At 35.5% G+C, this 16,061-nt stretch overlaps 1 protein-coding gene across 4 annotated transcripts; it reads right to left on the minus strand.

Moving 5' to 3' along the window:
* Positions 1 to 908: 908 nt before the first annotated feature.
* On the minus strand, positions 909 to 16,060 carry eIF5B (eukaryotic translation initiation factor 5B). 4 transcript variants are annotated; one of them, XM_013306165.1, is made up of 19 exons: positions 15,968 to 16,060; positions 15,554 to 15,635; positions 15,419 to 15,481; positions 15,087 to 15,241; positions 13,849 to 15,017; positions 13,589 to 13,765; positions 13,375 to 13,506; positions 12,977 to 13,195; positions 12,478 to 12,591; positions 12,173 to 12,400; positions 11,846 to 12,028; positions 11,285 to 11,446; positions 10,751 to 10,881; positions 10,325 to 10,457; positions 10,005 to 10,112; positions 9,522 to 9,686; positions 9,269 to 9,376; positions 8,356 to 8,517; positions 909 to 2,001 (listed from the first exon to the last, which is right to left on the minus strand). In XM_013306165.1, the coding sequence occupies exons 2-19, from the start codon at positions 15,598 to 15,600 to the stop codon at positions 1,894 to 1,896; spliced, it is 3,564 nt and encodes a 1,187-aa protein (XP_013161619.1). In that variant the 5' UTR covers positions 15,601 to 15,635; positions 15,968 to 16,060; the 3' UTR covers positions 909 to 1,893. The 4 variants fall into 4 exon arrangements, with proteins under 4 accessions (XP_013161619.1, XP_013161620.1, XP_013161621.1 ...); XM_013306166.1 differs by lacking the exon at positions 15,968 to 16,060 and adding an exon at positions 15,751 to 15,895; XM_013306167.1 differs by lacking the exon at positions 15,968 to 16,060 and having other exon boundaries at positions 15,419 to 15,478; positions 15,554 to 15,896.
* Between the last annotated feature and the right edge of the window lies 1 nt (position 16,061).

Consider the following 16,061-nt stretch of genomic DNA (forward strand, 5'->3'; position numbering starts at 1 on the left):
TTCGTTTTAAAACCTTCCATTCAAAGTTGATTTTTATCAGTTTATTTAGTTAAATCAATACAATCAATTCTATGAATCTTGTTGATTAGGAAGAAACAAGGAAAAATAACGGGTGCCTACAAATCTTGCTCCTCCCAGCGAACGTTCCATCTGGGCGTACATTGGTCTTCATACCTGGATGGTGTGAGGCTACCCTGACTTCCGGGATGATACAATATCGATGAACAAACCACATCTACGTCATTTCTTTTGAATCTATTTTTGTGTTCACACATTATATAATCGAGAGATTATGTTCCATCACTAAGTACTGGAAAACATGGCTTTTTTCTCGTGGTAAGGCGTCATGCCATAGACTAGAGAGAGTTATGGCCGACTACGGTTTTTTGAACGCGTCATACACACATCTAACCTAACATGTGTAAAAATATATTTTTCACAAACTTAGCTGATAATACTGACTGAATTTATTCAACAATGTATAGTATTACGAGTAATTAAACAGTATACAGTTATTTTTTGCATATTTATAAAATATTTTTCTTTGGAAAGATTACGCATTTCTTTGCTATCTCTTTTTAACCGACTTCAAAACGGAGGTTCTCAATGCGTGTGTATATTTTTCTGTCTTAATAAAAGCTAGACACTTGCCTATCATAATGACTGTTTCGTGGTAGTAGTAGTTACTTAAAATCAGGTAAATCTGTTCGTTTGTTGCATCTATGATAACTTATTTCATCTGGTAATTTAGTAGATACTTTAATCGAACTAGTGTGGGCTAAATATTTTCTTTGTTTTGCAAATTTCGATGACGAAGTCGTCCGCCAGCTCGTGGTATAACTTAAAAGTTTCACAAGTCCTGATGGTACTGGATGTATAAAAACAGGGTTAAAATGAAAACAATATAATTACGTATTTATCAATTTAATAAAACTTCTTCAATATAAGAATATGTCCGATTCCATCTATATAGTACAAATCATTTAAAAAAAATGGATAAATACCTACACAAAGTACAACCTTCTGTATCTTCTTTTGATTCCGATCTAGTTAACTCTAGGAACGTTCGCGACAGCTTCTTATTAAAAAAAACATTTGACCTTCAAAGTAATAGTAACCTTGGGTTTCCACCTTTCTTAATAGAAACGGGAGGAATTATGTTTAAATACAGTTTTTTTACAATGGAAACTCTAAAAACAATATCATAAGTTTCTTAAACTGTCAAGTAAATAATTTCGTCGATTTTAACGTGGGTTATTTGACACATCAAAGCATTTCATCGATGTTTAATCGACAAAAAAGACAATTAGTAACTTGAAATAAATAATGCTTTGCAGCCTAAAGGTCGGTTTCCATTGTTATGCGATCTAATAATCGATATCTTACATCAAGTAAAAGCAAATATATCGATGATGTAAAATCGATTTTAAGCATCGACTGAGCGTATCAATGAGATCTTATATTGCACTAAACAATACGCTTCAATGACTGCCTTTATAACTTCATAAGCAATAATTTATCTATAATTCTCAAATATTTACAAATAAATATATTCCAAACATTCAACACGACTCGGCTCACATTCTCGAAGATATCAAAAGGTTGTCTGTTGGTTTGAACCAAATAAATAATGTATAAATGGTCTATATACAATGTATTGCAAATTTATCGACAAGTTACAACATATAAAACATATGGCAAATATGAGAGAAAACATTTTTTTTGCGTAAAAATCCAACTTATTTTTATAAAAAAAATCTGCGCTAGGATGAGATTCCGTGCGACTGTTAGATGGATCAGACACGGGGGGACGATATTTATAGCGAATAGGTTCGCATCTACGACGTAAAGGACGAGAGCTTTGAGTCTCATTGGAGACCAGAGGAGAGGTTCCTAGAGGATCTGGAACAGTTTCTTCAATTCGACCATCAGCTGCCAATCGGTCTTGATAAGGTCGTCGCGGAAGTAATCCTTGCACGCGTCGATACTCGCGCGCGATATCTGCAACAAAAACATAATTGTATAACGATTTATATCCATTCTGCTGTAAAATTTCCTATTAAAAAAAGGGAAGACAATACATTTTTGTACACATATTCAAGCAGTAACCGACTGAAATTACAAAATAAAGTAGTTTACCATTAATTAACGGTTCAGATAAGTTTCCATTTCCCCTAATAGTCTACTAGATTTCCAAAATTATAATATTACTAGCTGACGCCCGCGACTGCGTCCGCCCGGAAATAAAATCCATGCAGCCATTCTGGAGACAACTTCAAACAAACATCCTTCATTCATTCATCCATCCATCCATATGTAAGATTAACTAATGTTAGTACAATTTTATATCAACGTTTGTTTCTCATTCAACACACCGTTTCAATTCATATCTGCTGATTCTAAAAATAGCTTGCAAGATGAATGTAGCAGGGGGTTTCATTGAGAACGACCCAGTTTGGGGAGCATCGATTCACCTCGGGGTGAATGGTATGACGTCATAGGGAAACTAGGGCAGGTTCTGCAACTGGGTCGAGCCCCTGCCCCCGAAACCCCCGCTGCAGCCTTAAAGCAGCGAGCCCAGCCTGAACACCGCAGGTCACGGGGAAAAGGAAATTGGATTTATAAATTTATCCTCAAGGATGCGCAAAGCGACGCTTAAGGCATTTATTAGCGGGATAATAAATATTATGTAGGACGAGAATTATTTTTATATAGATTTGGAAAAAAGATTTTAATAATTGTACAACTTTAAAAACACATTTTAATTTTAGCTAAATAGGATCTAGTCTAGATGATGTCTGGTAAATTTTATAGTGATGATAAATTCCAATCTTTTAGCAGATATTGTATTTTTTACAATACAAAGTAAACAAACATCAATATTAATATAATACACCGATAACGCGAATACCTAATAATATGTAGTAAATAAATTCGCACAATAAACGTTGTTCCGTCAATGAGACTGCGGTGCGGAATATCAATGGAGATTCTAGAATGGGATCTGACCGGGTCATCGCGCGCTTGTGTGTGTAACATCGTCACAACTGACGTCTAAGGGAAATTAACCTTTATGCCTATTACAGTAAGACATAGTTTTATACTGAGAAGCTTTAATAACCTGATAAAGGTTCCCATCATTAGACGGCGGTAGGTTTTCAATGGCAGACGTCGAAAGTGCCTTTTAGGGTGCGCCAACACGCTGTCAAAGGAAACGGCGACCAGTTTGTGTTCGCGCACTATAATTACTTATTAATGAACGTTAAACCAGTTATATATTACTGCAAAAAAAATGTATGATTGATAGTTGAATAAGACACAAACATACCGGTAATTTTTTGTACTATTTGATACTAAGTAACGTATAGTGTAGGATTAGAGTTCGTATGTTAACCGACAAATTATATATATTAATTTATCAACAGTAATAAAACTGTTTGATGGCTCTTGTACTCTTTAGTTTAAATTCGAACTCCGAACCAATAGACACAAAGGCAGCTGAATCACTGATCAGTTGATGTTACGTAAATATCATAATGACTGGAAATATTCCCATAACAAGCGAATCACCTACAATACGCAAACCAATGTTATTACATTCCTACTTTTGTTATAATCTTGCTCATTCATGTTTATATCGTGTTAGAGATGATTGTCACATTGCATAAACATGAATGGGCAACATTACGTAACATAGATGTATATAAATTTAATATATCTTCTTTAAAATAAATAACAATCATCTTTTAAATAATTAACTTATATTTATTGCAACTTGACAATCAATTGCTTTATATATATATATATATATATTTTTTGTATCGCTTTTTTGTCTTTGTATTATGGTCTGAAAAAACGTTTAATCTCTGTTTTTTTGTTCAATATAATTGTGAAATGGTTAATAACGTCTGTATTTGTTAATTTGCTGATCTTATAAATAAGCGACTAGTAAGTACACCTGAACCCTGTGGGTTTTTAGTACTGCTGCCTAACCGTAATTTAACTTGTTATGTAATTTTTTGTATAATAAAATAAAAAAAATCCATACATATCATTATAATACTAGCTGTCGCCTGCGACTACGCCCGTGCGTTATTAAAAAAATACTTAGTAGCCTTTGTGTTCTTCCTGGCTATTTTCTACATCTATGCTATCAGCGAGATCTATGTAGCAGTTCTGAGGTACTTTCTAACAAACATCCATCCATCCAAACATTAGCATTTATATTAGTAAGATTCTTGTAAGATGAACATGACTTATAGTATATATGTAGTTATAGATACCTCATCTTTTCTACTTTTGAAATATGTTTTAAGTACCAACATAAAAAAAACTTTACTTAAATTTGACGTACGTGTTAGTTTAGTTGCATATTTGGGCCATGTCTTGCGACACGAAAAATATGAACTTCTTCAACTAATTATGATGGGCAAAATCGCAGGCAGAAGACGAGTTGGAAGGAGGAGAAATTCGTGGCTAAGAAACATCCGGGAATGGACCAATACAACTTTTTCGCTTGGCACAAGACAGGAAAGGGTTCGCTGAGCTGACGGCAAACCTCCAGTAATGGAGAGGCATTAGAAGAAAAAGAAGTGTTAAGAGATTGAAAATTCTTGATTTTTATAAAATAAACATGGGATAGAAATACATATGTACTTTTTCCATTGTTAAAATTAGCTATAACGCTTATACAATTGGTATTAGAAATTCAAATAATAAAGCAAAAATGTAGATTAAATAAAGAGATTGGACATATTAAAAAGAATCGCTTTAATATATATTTAAAGTTTCGTTTTCATAAAAAAACCCGTTTTCGTTATCGTAAAGTCACTAATTTATCGTGTCCCAAAATTATATAATAATACGAATTTATACGACAAAAAGTTAAATGAAAAAAAATCTAAAAAAAGAATCGAGTCACAAAGTTCGTACATCACAGTCTATTTCAGTACGAATTCTGAAAACATTTTCATATGAACATAACTATACTAGATTTAATCTAGATATTTGTTCGAAAAGGAGAATACCAATTATAATATTAATTTAGCCCTCAACCCCTTAACTACTCGTGTCAGTATGATACACGTGTCCCAGGTGAGACAATGACCTTACTTGCACGAGTAAATTGAAAAAGTCGACAAATATATGGAAATATTTTTATCATCATATAATTTCAGAGACGGAGAGAGTTTTTGATGTTAACATAACATCGCTCAAAAATGTAACGATAAGATATTTAGAAGTAATTTTACTAATATTATAAATGCGAATGCTTAGATGGATGTTTGTAGAAGATATCTCCAATACGGCTGCTTGGTTCTCGTTGAAATTTGGTATAGATGTAGAACATAATCTGGAAGAACAAATATCGATTGTTTTTTTAATGCCGCGCGGGCGGAGTCGCATTGCAAAGCTAGTATTTAAATAATAAATTGTTTCTAAAACTTTTTTCAATGATCTATATATGAATAGAGGGGAAAGCAATGAGTATCTTTTGATACGTCGTGATGTAAATTATAAAGCTTAATAAACAAGCGATATAGTGCACATTGATAATTACTGTCCGTCCGTTTGTGCTATCTTATCGGGGCGTTACATTGATGTGAAATTATGCGAATTGCATACAGGTTCAGTTCCGTGGCGGTTCTCGCCAGATAATAACTCACTTGATTTCCCGATGCCCTCATAAGGAGCGAAAGTCGTAGGAAATTATTATCGAATATTTTCTATCCAAATGCAATCAATTTTAATTATTTTAAGCCGAATGCTAATAATATCATAGATTCTGACGTCACAAACTAGGTCCCCGATAATCACAGTCATTAGACGTAACGTGGTTTTGCTTCCACTTGAAGCGTCTTCTGAGTGGTCGTGTACCAAGCAATCCGACCCTCGTGAAACAGATTTTAGTGCTTATCTTAGTTCTTGGATTATGCTATACCATATCGTTTATCAAGATAAATATATGCATGTACGAACTATATTTTCTATACATTTCCTACATATATTGTGTACCTAAATGAGATCATTTAAGAACATCTCAATTATATTGTCATATAAGGCCGAGGAAGCCGAAGGAACAATGAATGACTCACAAGGCATTGTTATCCATCAATTAACAAAAGAAGTCACGTACTCGTGTTATTTTAATAAAATGAAGCTTTCACGTTTAAGTTACTGAGGTGGACGAAAGAATATATAACGGATTTTAATTTCTATTAGTGTTTTATAAGAACAAGACATCAAAAAATAAAAAAAATAACAGAATAAGCGACTTAAATCTGTGTATAAAAGTAATTTTTCATCGTCTGAGACACAAAATCAGAAATAAGGCTAACTAAATATAAGAAAATTGCAGTAAATTTATATATTATATTTCAAGGTTTGTTTTGCGGTATACTAAATCAAAATTGTCGAATCTGCTACACGTGGTAGGAGGGGAGGTGTGGGGGGTCAGCTAACGTATGGAAAGCGATGACGTCACGGGGCACGGAAATAGCCCGGCCTTCGCGCGGTGACGGGAAACCGCTCCGCGCTCACACCAACCCATACTATATTATGTATTTGGATTAGACAAAGATTGATGGCTCGATGTAGTCCGCTCGTAAAACCCTAGCTGTTTGCTTTTCTATCATTTTATTATTCAAACACAATATAAATCTTTTGCGCACCCAACTTCGCAATGGTCGTTCTTTCGATCGGCTCGCTAGAGTATTTTTCTCCGGAGCACTTGGATTAAATAGTTATAACGTGCAAATAATAAATTACGTATAACACAATATTTTTGCTATATTTATATTGAACAAGGCTACGTTCTATAGCTTGGATGTATCAAAGAGTATGAAATATAGGATTATTCACTGTATTCTAGATGGATGTATTAAAAAGTTTTTTTTGTTAATTTGTATTGTCCGTATTTGTCATACGAAATTATCGACGTAAACTTAACGTGTGGTAACATTGAAATATGTGTGACCTTGTGTGCATCTGAGCGTGACAGTATAGAGTTGCACGCTGCACGGTGCCTGCACATTGCAGTGTTCGCGTGGTAACGGCGGTACAGTTAGCAGCTTGCGGATGCCGCACCGCCCCTCCCCTCGCCACTTCTCCCCCCAACCATTTCCCTCGACCCACTGACCCGGGGGATAGAGTTACCACCAGTATCAGTACTATACGGATATTTTCTTTTTTTTAACAATGTAAGGAGACAGAAAGGCTTATAAAGAAACATAAGAGTGGAAACTGCTTTCTATTTAGACGCGAAGTTATATATCTGAATATGTCATTAAAATAAAAATAGATATTTTTAGGGTTCCGCACTTCATACGACGAAAACCAACGAAAAGAACCATAGAAAGTGACCCTTATAGGATCACTATGTTGTCTGTCCGTCTGTGTGTCAAAACCCTCGTTTTTAGTATTTGTTAAATCCAAAGAGTTATGGTTTATGATAGTCTCAGGAAATGTAGTTTACGTAGTCACCCTACGCCAGTACGACGAGCTCAATGGAGGCAGGAGGGCGGCCGCCATTGACGGCGTGCATTCATGCTGCCTCTAAACCACTTAATGGCCGACTATGTTACAATTACAACGTTTCCTCAATGAAAACTCTTACTATACTCTGTTTTAGCAACTTAATAAAAACGGAACCTAAAAATCTTAGTAATATTATAAATGCGAATGTTTGAACGGATGGATGGATGTTTGTTTGAAAGTATCTCCAAAACGGCTTCATGGATCTCGCTGAAATTTGGCATAGATGTAGAACATAGAATGAAAGAACACATTGGCTACTAATTAAGTTTTGTTTTAAACATAGAATAAAATAGAAACAAATTAATATTTACAGAGTTTATAAAGGAAACAAAAAACATCTATTTGACTTTCCCAATAAGTGTAACAGGAGTTAACGTCAGTTAATAATTTTAGTTCGAATAAAACGCATTTCCACTGGCGCGATTTTAGCACTAATTTTGCCGCGCTTAATTTCTTCTGACAGTTCATATATCCTAGTTGTCACTTTATGCCACATTAAAAAAGCCATAGTGTTTAAGTTCATCAGATAGTGTAAAATATGTGTACACTAACTAGAAGTACTTAGTGACAAATGAATCAAGTTCGTGTAAAATACTCAGCTGGAATTACATAAAATAAAAAAAGGTTCACTAACCGTGGGTTTCTGAAACAAAAAACTCTGTATAAAACATATCGTCATCCCTGTCATTATCTTTGACAAAACAGAGATAGCAATATATTTTAAACGTGGATTTTGGTCACAGGAACTTATAAGAGTAGTTATTGACTCAAGTTGGTGTAAAAAGTAATAAAGTTGTTTAGTAAAGGCAATGTAGTCACCTTGCTGACGAGCATGTCCGTCTCGTCGAAGTGTCGGCCGAACATTTTGGGCGACTCTCCGGGAATGGGCTCGATCTTGATGCACACCTCCTGACCCTTGCGCGCCGTCTCCACCTGCTTGTGGTTCACCTCGATAGACGTCACCAAGCCCAGCTCCACGAACTGGACACAATCAATTAATTCATTACTTACTGAATTATACATTAGTATGCCTTGAAAACGCATATCAAATTAACTTCCTCAAATTATAAAAAGTTACTTAAAAATGGAAGGACCAAAATGTAGAAAAATCAATGAATATAATATTTTATTAACACTGTATAGTGGTTTTGGTAATTTTACTATTACATATTATAAATGCAAATGTATGTATGGATAAATGGATGAATATATGTTTGTTAGAAGACATCTTTAGAACGGCTGCATGGATGTCACTGGAATTTCGCATAGACATTTTTTTTATATCATAAGGTGGCAAACGAGCGAGCGGCCACCTGAAATCGCTGAAATAGCGAGGTGACCGTTGCCCATAGACTACCGTTAATCGACTGAGGAGAGGATTCATAGAAAGCAAATATTTTCCCTTTCCATGCATCCTCTCATACGGAAAGTTCACCTGCACTTTCCATTCTTTCCTTATAATAAAAAAGACGGGAAGGGAAAGAAGACTTCATTAGGCCTCCGGGACGCACACTCATCAGACTGTACTTGGAATTGCTTCCACTTGAGGCCTGTCTTCTGTGTGGTCGTGGTATTTCATCGGGCGAACCGGGACAATTCGTGCGAAGATGTTAAAGCGGGCTCTACCACTGTTAAACATGGTCTAATTAAGATTTTATTATCCCGCGCGAACGAAGTCACGCGCAACAGCTAGTTAATTATAATGAATAACATATTATGCCATATAACGTACCTCTTTACTTGGCACACATATAGGCGTGCCCTCCTTCACAATGCCCGCCTCCACCATGACACCCATCACTATGGGGTCACGGGAGTTGAACACGAACTGCGGCAACACCTGATAGAACGGAATTCAATAAGTTTAATCCTTCATTCATTCATCAATTCGGTTGACAAATGGTAATGCTTGCGAGTTATATAATATGCGTTTTTTTTTAACTTTTCTTCGAAATATCCTAAAGGAATCAACGTTTGAGCCGTACCTTAATTTTGCATGGGAATACAGCGATGTGCTTGAACTCCTCACGCTTCCTCTGCTTCAGCTCCTCCCTGTAGGCGGTGAACTTGTCGAACAGATGGTAAATAATGTCTGCAGCGAAGATCTTCACACCCAGCTGGTCTGCTAACTCCTGAGCGTCACGTTCGATCTGGACACGGACACATGGGTGAACTATTTGGTACATAAATTTATCAAATAAACAATTTTCTCGCTGTAATTTTGCCTGTTAAATAATTCACAGAAAATTATAGCGTGAATATTATTTCTCAATCGTTAAAAACTTTAGTAACTTTTCAATCTTAACTAAAACCTCTATTCCACTAAAGGACTCAACGGTTCCATAGCTGCTACTCGCTTAGTGGAAAAGAGGTGTAACCTTTGATTTATTCGTAAAACAATTACCATTGCTGTTTCGCCTATAATATCCTTTAGGTTAAAAAAAAAAGTAAAAAATAATGTGTGTTACCTTAACATCGAATGCCAGTATAGTGGCATACTGCGAGTCATGCTCCAACATGGCGGACGCCTTCATCACATCGCGCTTTACCACCGGACCTATCCTGATCGCGGAATACTGCAACAAATATATTTATATTAAAATCTAGTATATAGACTGAAATAAAAAATTAAAATAATGTAAACCATATCCAATCTTTTACCCTTTCTACAAAACTAGTCTGTGGATTAAACTTTTTCATTTTACAAAAGAACAATAGTGAGTCTTCTCTGTTGAAGAGAGTGATAACAGTAATGTTCTCTTGAGTTTTAACAATGGTTATTACTGACCGGTATCTTGCTGGTCCTGAGGAACTCGAGCAGGGCCTCGAGGGAGCCCAGCGTGGAAGCCTGCACGTACACCCCGCGCTCCGACAGCTTGATGGACGACAGCGCAGACTTCAGCTCGCGCGCCACCTCCTCCCTTAAAAATAAACAAACTTACTACCTGAAATACCACTCCACTAGTACTAAATATACCACAGATATAAAAAAAATTATATTTAAAGTACTCTGTGGTCTGTAGTCTTAGGAATAACTAATGTTTGACATAAAATACAACAATAAGTAATCTATTTTAGAATTGTTCATTTTTTTTTAATTACTAGAATGACGTTTTAAAATTTGACAGATGACAGCCCATTCGACGCTATCGCCACCTATTTAGAACTTTTAGTTTTTGGTGACCATTAAAGAAAATAATGTTTTATAGCTTACTTTAAGACATCAACTTCATCAGGTTTCTGTGCGACGAGCAGGTTGAGTCCTGCGATCGCCTTCTCCAGCTCCTTGGCGGCGATCTTCACTCCCTGAGCGCCCACCACCTCCTTGTGCTCCATGTACGCGTTCTAGGACAGAAAATTTATTAAAATAATAACACAAATAAAAAATAAAATGAGCCTCATTGAAGCTGTCAATGTTATAGAAATACTTTAAATTAACTATTTATTATGAAAACGAAAAACTAGTTGACCACCGGCAAGAGGAGACTTCCGACCATGTGGAACTTTCAACAAAAGCCTCCTCCAATATTTTCTACATCTCTCTGTCCTCCGCATTGCGGTTTCACTCTGACCCCTTCTCACTTAAATCATCCTCTTTTCATTAATTAGCCACTAAAAGTAACAATAATGAGGGTATATTTTTTATTTATTTATTGGAAGACCAACAACCATTTTTACAAATTAAGTACAACAATACTCAGTAAACATATAGCCGATAGTCGAACCGATATGGGCAGTAAATTCTTACCTTAACTCTCAACTCCTTCATAGGCTGCGGCATCAGCAGAGAACGGATCTGAGTGACAATGGGCCCATCCGTGCCTGCCAGGATCATGGTGTCTCCCTCATGGAGTGTTCCGTTGATCAGAATTGTATCAATAGTTGTACCCAGACCGGGAATGGCCTTTACCTGTTTGGTCACATAGAAATCAGTAACAAGTACAAACAAAACATTACAAAAATGTTATTGCAACTGTCTGATATTCATTTGATTTTATGTTACCCTTTCACGTCAGACTAGGACACTTTTTTCTCCATCTTACAATATAAGTGACAAAGTAAATATAACATAATTGTAACAAGGTGGTATACATAAAACAGATGTTAATATATAGAGATCTCTCCGTAGATCGTAGACCGTGGGTTTCTGAGCCCAAAATCAATGTTGTTGTCTCTGTTAGGTCAAAGATAACAGGGATGTTTATATGTTTTATACAGAAATTTTGGAATCTCAGAAACCAGCAGTGAGTGCAGTATTGATTGTTTATTTCAACTGTACATAATTAACAAAAATCAAAGACGAACAAACCTCTAGTACGGTGGCTAGCAGCTGCTGCGAGAACACTAGCCTCTTGTGCAGCGGTCCCTCACAAGCTTGCACAATCATAGCGAGCAGGTTGCCCATACCCTCGCCTGTTACCGCTGAAGTCGGCACCAAAGACACATATGACCGTGGGTCCGGATTGTCGTAGAACAACGCCGCGTTCAGACCCTCAAAAAGTACACAAACAATATATAAATTGACTAGCTAGGGTAAGAGCCTACCCTAAGTTAGGGGTGATTAGGTCTTAGTCAGCTCTGGCCCAATGCAGGTTAGTTGATTTCACCTTATGCTTTTAGTAAAAAAATAATTTACCTGTTCAGCAAACTGTACAATGACCTCCTTGCTCCTCTTATCAAACTCCAGCTGAGTGTTAGGTTGCTGCAACTTGAGTATATCTCGCACATCCTTACGCTGTGCACTCTGCCAATCATACAGACGATCTATCTTGTTCAGAGCCACTATGAACGGTGTCTTCTTCTGTTTAAGTAGATTTATTGATTCTATTGTCTGTGGTTCCAGACCGTGCATAATATCCACTACCTGGAAAAAAATAAAAAAATCAAAATATAGCATATTTTGGATGAACTTTCTGTATATCTTATTGCAAAGAAACATACCAGAATTGCGATATCACATAATGAGGAGCCTCGACTTCTCAGATTACTGAAGGATTCGTGCCCAGGAGTGTCGATAATAAGCAATCCTGGCAATTTGAATGCTATTTCATTCACCTGAAAAATTAATAAGGTTTTAATTTAAGTTAAACACAATACAATTAATTTTATTTACTTCATAAGATGTACATTATGTAAATATACATTTTATTGTACACAAAAAGCAAATAGCTGTAGTGTAAAGTTGATTATTAAAGAGGAAAAAAAAGATAGAAAAGCCATATATTAATGATAGAATAATTATTATGGTGTCAGCAGTTTTTGTGCTTATTGAGGTCAAATAATAAAATTTTACTTTGTAAATTTTATCATAGCACATTATTGTCTGTTTTATGATTACACAACACAAAATCAGTGAATATGATGTCAAGAAAGTGAACTAGGGTTGTTGCTGACAATGGATGGGTTAAACTAGCGACACTTGAAACAAATTCAGTCTTACCCCTTTAACATGCTTTGTTTGTTCTTTAATATTCTCAATTGGTACATTAGTAGCACCAATCTGTTGCGTGATACCACCCGCTTCTCCATCCTGCACGTTGGTGCGACGCAGCTTGTCCAGGATCTTGGTCTTCCCAGTGTCTACATGACCTAGTACACACACCACAGCAGCACGGAGAGGGTTATTTGCTTTGTTTTGTTCATTCTCTTCACGTCGTTTCTAAATAAACGGTAAAGTTTAAGTTTTAAATAACATGTTTGTAATAGTAAGTATGTATAAACTAAACTCTTGAAGAACTAGGGTTTCAAGTAATAAATTAAATTTTGTCACAAAAAAAAATTCTCTTCATAGACTAAAATTAAATAGGTAAGTAAGTATCAGTTTATCATAATACTTACTTCTAATCTCTTGAGGACAACCTCCCTCTTCTTTTGAGCATCAGTCATTTGATCATCTTCACTATCTTCTTCTGAACTTGAATCCTCATCAGAGCTGCCATCCTCTTCTTCGGAAGTTTCTTCATCTTGTTTCTATTAAAAGTATTATATGTTGTACCAAGTTAAAGAAATATTGAATCAGTCTTTAATAACTAATGTAAAGAAAATATATTACCGGCTTCTGTTTCTCCTGTTTTGACTTTACTGGTTCTTTAGCAGGACTTGCAGCTTTCGCCGGCGCAGGTTCAGCCTTAGCAGGCTCCTCAATTTCCTCTTCAGAAGACTCTGCATCCCAAGAGTCTTTGATCAAATCATTCTCTTCCTGCTTTTCTTCAGATTTTTGAGGCTCTTCCTGTAAATATCGATTTAATTAAGAGAAAATTCATATTGATAATAAAATTAAAGAAACAAACAGTAGATTATCATAAATGTTACCTTTTTCTGTGTAACATCCAAATCAAATTTCTTTTCCTCCGCAGGAGTTGTGGGTGTTTCTTGAGACATTTGAGTTTTCAATTTCTGTGGCTTAATTCTAGTTCCTAACCTAGGAGGTCTCTTTTCTGTAGATCCTATCTCAATTCCTTGTGCTTTCAAAGATTCCAACATAGCTTGAGCCCTTGCCTTTTCCGCTTTTTGCTTTGGAGTTAACAGCTTACCTTCAGCTTTAAGTCTTTCTTTTCTCTCCTTTTCTTTTTGCTTTTTCCGTTCCTTGCGTTCTTTTTCAAGTCTTATAGCTTCAAGTCTTTGGCGCTCTCGTTCTTCCTCCTGTTTTATCCTTTCTTCCTCTTCTTTTTTGAGCCTTTCCTCCTCTTCCTTTACTTTTTTCAGTGCTTCTTGCATTGCTGCAATAGTCTTTTTAGTAGGACCTTTTTTAGCTTTATCATCTTTTTCAGCCTTATCACCTTTTTTCTTTTTCTTTCCTTCAGTTGCAGGAGCATCTCCTTCAGCATCTTTATCTTTTTCCTCCGAAATTACCTTTGGTTCTTCATTAACAACCAGGTTTGCTGTTGCCTTAACATCTGCTTTAGTCTCAGGGGCTTTCGTAGGAGCTTTACTATCATTTACATCTTTTTTAGGATCTTGCTCTTTCTTTTTAGCTTCTTGTTTTTTCAACTTCTCACGTTCTTTCTTTTCTTTCTTCTTCTGAGCAGCAGTTTTAATTGTTATGTCATTTTCATTATCACTATCTTTTTCATCTACACCCATTTCTTCTGTTTTACTTCCTAGTTCCTCTTTTTTACCCTTTTTCTTGTTTTTAGATTTCTCTTCAACATCTTCTTGTGGTTTTTCCTCGACTGGAGCAGGTGTTGGTTCAGTTTTCACTCCAGCATATTCCATTTCAAGTTCAGCTAGAACTTTTTCTATATCCTCATCACTATCATCTTTCTTTCTCTTGGCTTTTTTTCCTTTCTTGCCAGCTGGTTCTTTTTTCTCCTGTGCAGGTTTCATTTGTTGTTTCTGTATTGGTTTTTCATCATCTGAAGATGGAGGTGCTTCAGGGGCTGATTCTCCTGAATCTTCAATGGCTAACAAAGAAAATGCACTTTTCTCCTCTTTCTTCTTGTTTTTCTTGGGCTTTTGCTCTACCTCCGCATCTGACTCATCTAGTAATTAATGTTTGGTTTTATTAGGATAAATTTGCAAATAGAGTAATATATTATGTCAAAACTTACCTTCACTGCTAACATCCTGTTTCTTTTTTTGAGTCTTATTGGAAATGGATACATTTTTAATGTTTTTTGTGACTTCCTTAACATCAGTATCTACTTTTTTAACCTTTGATTTAGTTTTCGGTTTTTCATTATCGCTCTCATCTGATTGACTGATTCTAAAATTAAACAAAATTTATGTGTGAAGGTTTCAGTTAATTTGCTAAAAATATGTTAAGGATAGAGCATGTTGTTAACATTACAGATTTTTAAGTAAAGTTAAACAAATTGCAACATTCCGTATGTTAATTCCAAATTTGATATAAATAATATTGAAAATAACCTATAACACTTACTTCTTTCCTTTATTAGGCACCGGCTTTAGGGAATCAATGTTGGTTGTTTCCACATCGCTGCTACTGAAATTTATTATTTTTAAAACCAATGTATGAAAGTAAGTCTTACACATATCCTAAAATTGAGATATTTACCCATCATCTGCAGCTAGGTTCTTCTTTCCTTTTTTTGCTTTCCCCATGTTGTCGTGGTACTTAATATATTAAGTCACAATATCTGTAATATAATGTTTAATTTTCGTGTGTTTTATGATTTCTATCATGTGAAAAGCAGACTTCGAACGTATGTTAATTTTTATAGGGAATAAAAGTAGTATTCTAGTGGATATTGCCTCGTCGTCGTGTCTGTCCCCCTCCTTTACTTCTTTTTAATTTTACGTCAAGCACGTTCGGATTGTAGATCAAGAGTATAGAACAAAGAGTATAGTAAGTATACTATAGAACACAACACAATTTTACCAAAAAAACTTAAAAAATGACAAATTCATCGAGGCAAAAGCAGAATATTTCGACCACTTCCACTACTGTCGACTACTACGAAATACGAACCCTTATAAACATTTACTCCTGGGTTTACTGTCCGAACTGGAATAAATTAATAAATACTTTATTCGTAAAAGTGATTACAATTTCCTAAATCCCC

This window comes from Papilio xuthus, unplaced genomic scaffold, assembly GCF_000836235.2.
Source record: "Papilio xuthus unplaced genomic scaffold, Pxut_1.1 DF828258.1, whole genome shotgun sequence".
Classification (NCBI taxonomy): domain Eukaryota; kingdom Metazoa; phylum Arthropoda; class Insecta; order Lepidoptera; family Papilionidae; genus Papilio; species Papilio xuthus.